We start from the raw sequence: 9,850 nt of genomic DNA, 5'->3' as shown, positions 1-9,850 counted from the left end.
TCCAACCTGACAGAGCTTGAAAGGATCTGAAGAGAGGAATGGGAGAAACTGCCAAAATACAGGTGTGGAAAGTTTGTAGCGTCATACCTTATGAAGACTTGAGACTGCTGCCAAAGGTGCTTCAACAAAGTTCTGAGCAAAGGGACTGAATACTTACGTGAATGTGATAGTTTTACTTTTAATAAATGCGCAAACATTTCAAAAAAACTGTTTTTGCTTCGCCAGATGGAGTATTGTGTGTAGATTGATGAGGAAAAAATAATTTAATCAATTTTAGAATAAGGCTGTAACATAACAAAATATGGAAAAAGTCAAGGGGTCTGAATATTTTCTGAATGCACTGTATACTGAACCCTACGGGCATGGTAAGGATTGTGTTTGTCAGACCATTCCTTAGCCACATCACCGTTCACCCGTCTCTCTTAGCTGGAGACATTCTGCCACAAGCCAATGATCTGCCAGTCTTTTGAAACTCATAAAAGGTGGTATATGTTCTCTCACAGGGGAAGGAGACAGATCAATTATGGTGTGGTCTATGTATCTCATTCACTCAGCTCTGTGATCCCACTGCCTTGATTCTAACATGACTAAAGGCAGCCTCTTTCCTGAGGCATCTATGCCTCTATGCATCTATTTGCATTGCAGGAAAGTTTGTCTGCAACAGCGTGATCAAATTAAGATCCTACATCTGTATGCAGCCACTACATCCTGCAATACTTCAGAGAGAACCGCCTCTTATCTCATACATTAACCACCCTTAATTGCCCCAGAACAACATTTACATTCAGAGCAGCTGGTCAATAAAAGTATTTTAAAAAGGACACTCAAACATGTTTGTTACTTAACTTCAAGCTTATAAGGAATTTGAACAGTAAAAGCAGGGGTCTACAGACGTAGAATCTTAATTTGAGCACTTTTGTTGCTCAGAATTTGAAATGGAAACTTGTAGTGTTCAAAATTATAAAGGCTTCTAAAGTTTGTAATTTCCACTTTAAAATGTCAGACTTGATTTGCCCTACACGAAAAATACATCAACCCCTACAAAAAATGCTCATTGATTATAATCCACATAATTCACAGTTCCTGTTGCTGCAGCATTATTTTTCTGCTAGTAAACTGGCTCAAATTAAAATCCTACATCTGTAGCGTGCCTTCATTTATCTTTATCTTCACAGTGAAACCGCTTTGGCTGGGGCTTTTAAGAGAGTCCTGAATACACAGATTCTTTAAACAAGCCGTTTTCAGATCAGATACTGTCCAAGATCATTATAGATGGGCATCAAGAGGCGGAGGAAAATAAGAACAATTATGAAAGGAATTTCTCCAGCGGTAGAGCTTTACATGCTTACGTTGGCTCAATAATATCATTTTAAAGTACGTCCAGGAGAGGAGGTATAGTGCGACCAATACACAGATTAAATACTTTAGTACAACGTACCTTGGTAGAAGTAGCATTTGAGGTCAAATGTATACAAGTAGGCCAATTTATTTGAATTCATCCTTTGGCCTGAAAGGATGATTTTATGATATGCTGAAGTAAAACTAGCTTTGAGGCAGTAGCATTTAAGGCCAAATGAATACAAATACCTATTCCATGTATCCTTTGGACTAATGGCAGATTGTATGATCATTGTATGATATATGAAAAGAGCTGTTGTAAGGATGATGATGCACCCACAGTTTGATGGTTGGTTGCAGGGGCATTTCTAGCAAATGTCAGATGGGCTGTTCCATTTTTTTGCCTATTGGGCCTAACTACCATTGTTTTAGCAAAATTATAATTTTCTGGCAAAAATTGGGGGCTACAAGGAATAAAATGGGCTGGTGTGGGGGCCTCAATAAAAAAACATGGTCCAGTATGTTAGAAATGCCAGAGACTATTTCTGGTCCCAGTCCGCCCCTGGTTGGTCGAGGAACATGGTCCAACAGAGAGAAGCCACATCCTTTGTGTCCATGGAGACAAACCACAGAGCAATCTAGTCACATTTGTGGTGAGGGAACCATGTACGCTTCACTCTAATCGCACATAGTTTCATCTGGTGTTGTCTCATTATTTTACAAGGAACTATTCAAGGCTGTTACAGATGCAGGATCTTAATTTGAGCCAATTTATTACAGCAGCAACAGGAAATTTTAATTATGTGGATTATAATGAACATTTTTGTAGGGGCTGATACATTTTATTGTAAGGGAAAATCCAGTCTGAAATGTCAAAGTCGAAATAACTAACTTCAGAAACCTTTTTAACCCTCAAATACCCTGCATTGCAGGACAGTTCTTCGCAACAGGATGATCAAATTAAGATCCTACATCTGTAGCTTTCAGTAGAATCAAATGCATATGAGAGAAGTAATTTAGGTAGACTGCTGGCAAGAGTCATTGCAGAATGAGCCAGAGAGCTACTTTGTGCTGATGAAGGAATCCTTGGCTTTGGGGAGAAGGAGAGAAATCATGCCATAACTGAGTGTGACTTATAGTGTGTGCGCATGTTGGGGAGAAAGGGGTATCATTGAACTGGACTTGAAATTGAAGGTCCCAAATAGCAATGCACATATCCAGATAAAAAAAAAATATTTATATCTTATATAAATAAACATTTGCTTATCATACAGTGAAAACATACTAACGCAGCAATAACCTCTGGAGAAATTGCATGCAAGGCCAAGGAAAACAAATCAATTGGCTTTCAATGAAACAGAAACGAAAGGCAATCCCAAGTGGATTTTGAGGATAAGGGTTGATTGTCACTACAAAAAATGTTCATGTTGGCTATCCTCCTATCCTTAGGCCCTGGAAAAATGCTGCTGGCCGAACAAAAGACTGCTTTAAGTAGAAGGTACAGTACGCCCGCCACCTAACCCTTATTTCAGTTACGTCACCTCTCCCCAAACAAGAGGCGGTTTCCCCCGAACGCCCTCACATGCCTGTCAAGAGGATCAGCAGAGAGAGCAGGGTGTCTGAGTGCTACTTGTTACATGATGAAGTAACCCTCATGGCAAACGCATGCAATCCTAGTCATGTGATATCTTCACTTACATGCCAGAAACTACACCCCATGTATTGGTCACACACTCTCAGCCACACCACTGCCACCATCCATTTCTCTAAGTGTCTATTACAGCTTTAAGAACTTACTCCATACATTAGAAACTAGCTATAACATTTGTAAAAATCAACAAAAATGTGGAGACTTGACTTTCCAAGTGCCATTAAATCAAGGTTTGTTTATTTAGGGATGATAAACCAGAGAGAAAAACATTCACAGTATTTCATTAATCTCCCCAACATTAGAAAATTAGAAAAATGTTGTGCAGCAAAGCCTGCGTAAGCCTTAGTCTCACAACTATACAAATAGGTTCTTCTCTATACAAAAATACTTGTGGGAATTTTTTTTGCCATTTATCCACAACTATTATTTTCTAAAATAATTGTTTCCCTCGAGTTGTTCTTTACTTTACCTCATGACTGAAAACTGGACAGAAATGGGGAAAATGACAATTTAACACCAACTAGGTCTGCTATGGCACCACGTGTAAGTGAATAACAACCCTTCATATGTTAACCTTTCTACGCAAAGCTAAATATAGCAAGACAGATACAAGTCTGGAAAGATGGTATTAGTGGAAGAAGAGAATGGTTTACGAAGAAGAGAATGGAAGGTGAATTTGGTCACTTTAGGAAGCTATGCAGAGGTAGGGATGTTGTCATGGTCAGTTTCTCTATAGAGTTGCATTGTATAAGGTCCCGGTAAGGAAACATCAGACAGTGATTCTGTCTAGATGAAGGCATAAGGAAAGAGCTTGGCACAGACAGGGCAGGACTCTAACTAACCATTTGACAAATCAGCAATTCATAAATGTATCCATGCTAAATTAAGCCATAATCTCACAATTTATGATAAATTCTAACAGTCATATTATGATACTCATCTTTTATTAAACTTAAATCTACATGGTTCCTTCAACATCTCTGTAGTGCTAAAAGGGGAAATTTAGCTGCGTGGCGGAGGGCCAACTGAAGCTACATTCACTAAATCCTACTTCTTGAAGCTTCTAATCACATGTAACACATTACCACTACATCACAAAGCTGGTCATTACACTAAGCACAGTCCACCAAACGCATTCAAGAAAAAAAACAACCCATACAGTTAGTGATTAGAGTAACTATTACTGACAATGGCTTTACATTGAAGTTAACAGTTGCTGCTAGGCCAAGGAGCTAAATGCAAATCAATTTGACACTTGTGGTACAATTCGGTCAGGTCAAATACAAAAAATCTAACTACAGTATAAAACTGGAAAAGGAACGAACATTGAAAAATCTAACTACAGTATAAAACTGGAAAAGGAACGAACATTGAAAAATCTAAAAATAAAATGTAAAAAAGGTGACACTTTTTTTTTTTTTCCTTGCTTTGAAAAAGAGGGTGAGAAGAAAATGCTCCTGGTGAGAAAGAAGAGAACACCTACTCATCATCATTGCAAAAAAAACTGTTCAGAAAAAAAGGGAGGAAAACTTGTTGCCAGGAGAGGAAACGACAACATTAATGCTACGTCTAACTATTAGATTGTTTGTGCCCACTCCTCTCCCCCTCTGGACGTGTGATGCCCTGGACCTCGGTCTGACGGGCCCAGGTCCTACTGCACCGGCCACGGCTCACTGGTTGGCCTCGCGGACTTTAGCCTGCAGTGCGTCGCAGGTCTTCTTGGCATCTCCAAGCAACATGGCTGTGTTGGGCTTGTAGAAGATGGGGTTGTCCACGGCAGCATAGCCCACTCCCAGAGAACGCTTCATTACAACCACCTAAGAGACAGGGACACACACACACGGCCTCAGCTAAGACATTTACACAACGGAGAAAAAAACACCTGATACGTTGTTCTATCCTACATTTACAAATAATCAAAAGCAATGCAATCACCCAGTTGTTTTCCCTCTTCAAACTCAAAATCATGATGTGGCAAATTAGCTAGAGCTCCAAATGTCATTACTGCTATACCACCTCTTGTCTAGTTTGGTAAAGACCTCAGATGTTAAACACTGATCTAAGAACAAACCCTTAACAGGGGTACAAATGTTGCACCTGCATGTCCTGTAAGTTGGAGATGGATGTAGAAGGGTTCCATTTGGAGTAGAATGGGGAGAAGAGTGTTTGTCTCACAACTAAGGGGTAATTAATTGGAGGCCATTTACAAAATGAAGCATCATTAGTGTCTGAAGTTGCAGTCTAGGCAGAGAGAGAGAGCAGGTCTTGGGAAATGGATTGGAGCATCCCGTGATTGTGAGCATGTGTTTTGGTGCCTGGAGGCACATAACGCAGCATTATAATTGAATAAGTAAAACCAGAGCAACACTCTCAGCCTTTTACTCCCTGCTATCTGACACGCTGAATGATACTTGGAACAGAAGCGCAGCATATCAAGACACAAAAATCAACAGGAGGAACGTCGGAAACCCCTCAGAGGCAGGGGAGGATCAGTAGTGGCCAGGTGACTCAAGACACAGTGAAGTGTTCCCATGCCACAGTCCCACCCACAAAACCTACTCTAAAACAAACACTTACACATTCTAAGTTACACACACATTCATACAAAAACACAAGTAAGGATGTACTGAATCACAAACACCCACTCCCACTCTAACACCCTCCTGTGAGAGAGGACTGTAAAAATGGATCCCACTATGGTAGTGGTTCAGGCCAGGATTACAGTAAGGATCTGGGACACCCAGGCATGCCTACCCTAGCCAGCCTCTAGGCAGGGCCTCCCAGTCCTAACTCCCAGGCCAGCGAGGGTACAGTACCAAAGGAATGCCCTCTGCCTGCTCTGCCAAGCTTGGCTATGGTGGCATAGAGGAGCCCCGCCCAGTTTGTTTATATCTACAGCCAGACTGCACATAGAGCCCAGACCAGCACACCCACCCACTCTACAGTCTGACCGACCCCACACAGTATCACATAAACATGAGCCACAAGTGGAAGGTTATTAATTCAAGTGTCTGAGTCACTGAAGAACAATGAAAATAACATTTTCAACAGTAGTGCAGTGAGTCCAGGGGATGTAAACACACAGGTCACTCCAGCTCAGAGTAGAGGGTGGCATGCTGGTAGTCTTAAAGCTCTATGATTTCCCAAGGGAACCTTTGGAAATTAGGGGTTTTAAAGTAAGGGTGGTGAGGCATATGAATCCCACTTTTATGGAACGTTTCCCTGGGACGCTCCAAAAATGTCATAATTCCAGAGGGAGCGAGTCACCACTAATGGAAGCCGTGTGAGATCTGCGCCTGCTTGAGCTACAGCTAGGTAGGGGCCTATTGCCTCTGTAACAAAGAGTACGAGATGCATGTGTGTGTTTGCATGTGAAAAGAGGCCTGTCTTTATCTCTAAGGGTGCATCCAAGTCTGGGACAGACTGGAACAGAAAATAAGAACAGCCTCTTTCTGAACCAATGTTAGTCGCTCCAGGAGAAGTTAGTGAACCTCCAAAACTAAACTTTCACCATGGAGAGAGCCAGATTAAATCCACTCAAGCCATTCTGTAACAGTCAGAATATGACGGGGCTGCAGTACCATTCTCTACCCCTTTTTCCACTTTGAAGAGTGTACACTTTGAAGTGTGAAACCAATGGACTAGTGTAGAAAATATGGTAGATCTTCTTTCTAGACCATGCAGGCCCCTCCCTCTCACCTGTTTGGACTTCCACACTTCCAGGACAGGCATGCCAGCGATGATGGAGTTGGGATCCTCCAGGGCTGCAGAGTTCACTGTGTCGTTGGCGCCGATCACCAGAACCAGGTCCGTTTCTGAGACACAGGGAAAGATAATCATATTAGTTCACAGCAAACCACAGAGACAATGGGGTAATTTCAAACATGAACACGTGAAGAGATAGATGAGGGTGAAAGCAAACACACCAGCAAAGTCCTCGTTGATCTCCTCCATCTCCAGCACGATGTCATACGGTACGCCCGCCTCAGCCAATAGCACGTTGAGCTGCCCAGGCATACGACCAGCCACGGGGTGGATACCAAACCTGCAAGAGAGAAGGATCACCATCTTATTCACCTCCACGGCTTGTGGCAATGCAAGGACAAGGGTTAGGAAACCCATGTAGCTGAAAGTATTATAATAGTTTGGCTATTGACCAAAGTTCGAGATACTTCGGGATTTTGGCAATGAAGCCCTTTATCAGAGTCAGATAAATTTTTATGTCTCTGCATCCAGTATGAAAGATGTTAGAGGCAGTTCCGCGAGCCATTGCTACGTAGCGTTAGCACACTGGCTGGAAGTCTATGGTAACAGCTAGCATGCTTCCAGTCACTGTGCTAACACTAGTTAGCAACTTCCTTCAAACTGCACCCAGACACATAAAAATGGAATCCACGATGTCATCTGACTTTGGAGAAGTAGATAAAGGGCTTCAGTGCCAAAATCCCAAAGTACAGGATGGAGGGGCCATGATGTTAGTGGAGGGGTGGGTTTGAGTTTGAGGGCCTGTTTTAATGTCAGAGGTCATTAAGGGCCTGAGAATCAGGGGAAATGGGTTGAGGATGAAGGATAAGAGGGCCCTACGGATAGACACTGGAGCAGCAGGTTTATGACCAGAGATTAAAAGCAGAGATCAGAGCAGCTGCACTCCACTCACTCAAATCAAATTTTAGTAGTCACATGTGCCGAATACAACAGAACTTACAGTGAAACGCTTACTTACGACCCACTAACTGACAATGCAGTTTAAAAAAATAAATACGAATAAGAACTAAAAAGTAACAAGTAATTAAAGAGCAGCAGTAAAATAACAATAGCGAGACTATATACAGGGGGGTACCGGTACAAAGTCAATGTGCGGGGGTAGCGGTTAGTCGAGGTAATATGTACATGTAGGTAGAGTTATTCAAGAGACTATGCATAGAAGATGACAACAGAGTAGCAGCGGTGTAAAAGAGGGGGGAGGGATGGTCTGGGTAGCCATTTCATTAGATGTTCAGAAGTCTTATGGCTTGGAGGTAGAAGCTGTTTAGGAGCCTCTTGAACCTATACTTGGCGCTCCGGTACGTCTTGCCATGCGGTAGCAAAGAACAGTCAACGACTAGGGTGGCTGGAGTCTGACAATTTTAGGGCCTATTGCCTGAGTCGTCTCATTCCCCCTCTCCTGCTCTATCCAGACACTCATCTCCAGCCATTATCAATCAGTCCCCGATTTACACACACACACACACACACACACACCACCACACACACACACGGAACTTTGCTACACACAAGGGTATTCAGTGTGCGGAGTTAAGTAACCCGGTTAGCTACATCATGTAATGCAATGCACATGTTACAGTGTTGAAAATGGGAGGGGGCTTGGCTTTCACAATAAATGCTAATCAGAGCAACATCAGACTGTGTGAATTACATTATATTACTGATACATTAGGAACAATATCAATCTCTGGAGCTCCAAACAGTGGCAGCCCCATGTCCCGCCCTCATAGCAGCCCAACATCCCCACCCAATTATCCAGCCGAGAGGGAAGGGGAGGAGGAACGAGACTACAAAATCTGGCCACTCTGGCCACCCACTTCCTCCTCTAATCAACTGCAAACTCTCTAAGTAGCAGCAGCTGCTGGAACCTCAGATCAAACGAATGAAAGAAAATGGCAAAAGCTTCCGGTGTGCCTTTCCCCTTCCCTCCTCTCCTCTCTCCGGTGTGCCTTTCCTCTTCCCTCCTCTCCTCTCTCCGGTGTGCCTTTCCCCTTCCCTCCTCTCCTCTCTCCGGTGTGCCTTTCCCCTTCCCTCCTCTCCTCTCTCCGGTGTGCCTTTCCCCTTCCCTCCTCTCCTCTCTCCGGTGTGCCTTTCCCCTTCCCTCCTCTCCTCTCTCCGGTGTGCCTTTCCCCTTCCCTCCTCTCCTCTCTCCGGTGTGCCTTTCCCCTTCCCTCCTCTCCTCTCTCCGGTGTGCCTTTCCCCCTCCCTCCTCTCTCCGGTGTACACATTCCTCCTTTTGCGCTGCTCTCCTTCTCTCTCCACCCTTTCACCTTCCTGTCCTCTCTACAGTAAGCCTCAACCCTGTCCTTTCCTCTCCTGAGGAATTGTTTTTATTTAATACATTTTAGAATAAGTCTGTAACGTAACAAAATGTGGAAAAAGTTAAGGGGTCTGAATACTTTCCGAAGGCACTGTACACACAAAATATCTAATGAAGGGCTTAAGGCGATAGCTTTGGTTACAGTGCATTCTGAAATTATTCAGACACCTTACAATTTTCCACATTTTGTTACAATCCAGCATTTTCTAAAATTAATAATATTATTTGTTTTCCTCATCAATCTACACACAATTCCCCATAATGACAAAGTGAACAGGTTTAGACATTTTTGCAGACGTATTAAAAATAAACAAAACCCCCTTATTTACATAAGTATTCAGACCCTTTGCTATGAGACTCAATATAAAGCTCAGGAGAATCCTGTTTCCATTGATCATCCATGAGATGTTTCTACAACCTGTGGTAAATCCAATTGATTGGACATGATTTGGAAATGCACACACATGTCTATATAAAGGTCCCACAGATGACAGTGCATGTCAGAGCAAAAACCAAGCCAGTAGGTCAAATGAATTGTCTGTAGAGCTACGAGACAGGATTGAGTCGAGGCAGAGGTCTGGGGTAGGGTACCAAAACATTTCTGAAGCAATGAAGGTTCACAAGAACACAGTGGCCTTCATCATTATTAAAATGGAAGAAGTTTGGAACTGCCAAGACTCTTTTTAGAGCTTGCCCCTGGCCAGAATGAGCAAACAGGGGAGAAGAGCCTAGGTCAGGGAGGTGACCAAGAAACAGATGGTCACTCTGACAGAGCT

At 42.9% G+C, this 9,850-nt stretch overlaps 1 protein-coding gene across 3 annotated transcripts in view; it reads right to left on the bottom strand.

Moving 5' to 3' along the window:
• Positions 1-3,204: 3,204 nt before the first annotated feature.
• Positions 3,205-9,850, bottom strand: part of LOC139422852 (NAD(P) transhydrogenase, mitochondrial-like) — an 81,248-nt gene continuing 74,602 nt past the window's right edge. For all 3 annotated transcript variants that reach the window (XM_071174266.1, XM_071174267.1, XM_071174268.1), the window contains 3 exons: positions 6,916-7,034; positions 6,689-6,804; positions 3,205-4,806 (listed from right to left, as the gene is read on the bottom strand). In XM_071174266.1, coding sequence (XP_071030367.1) covers positions 4,660-4,806; positions 6,689-6,804; positions 6,916-7,034 — 382 coding nt within the window. In that variant the 3' untranslated portion in view covers positions 3,205-4,659. The remainder of the gene's footprint in view (positions 4,807-6,688; positions 6,805-6,915; positions 7,035-9,850) is intronic.

The sequence above is a fragment of the Oncorhynchus clarkii genome, chromosome 12, assembly GCF_045791955.1.
Source record: "Oncorhynchus clarkii lewisi isolate Uvic-CL-2024 chromosome 12, UVic_Ocla_1.0, whole genome shotgun sequence".
Classification (NCBI taxonomy): Eukaryota; Metazoa; Chordata; class Actinopteri; order Salmoniformes; family Salmonidae; genus Oncorhynchus; species Oncorhynchus clarkii.
This window is presented reverse-complemented; position numbering and strand designations above follow the sequence as displayed.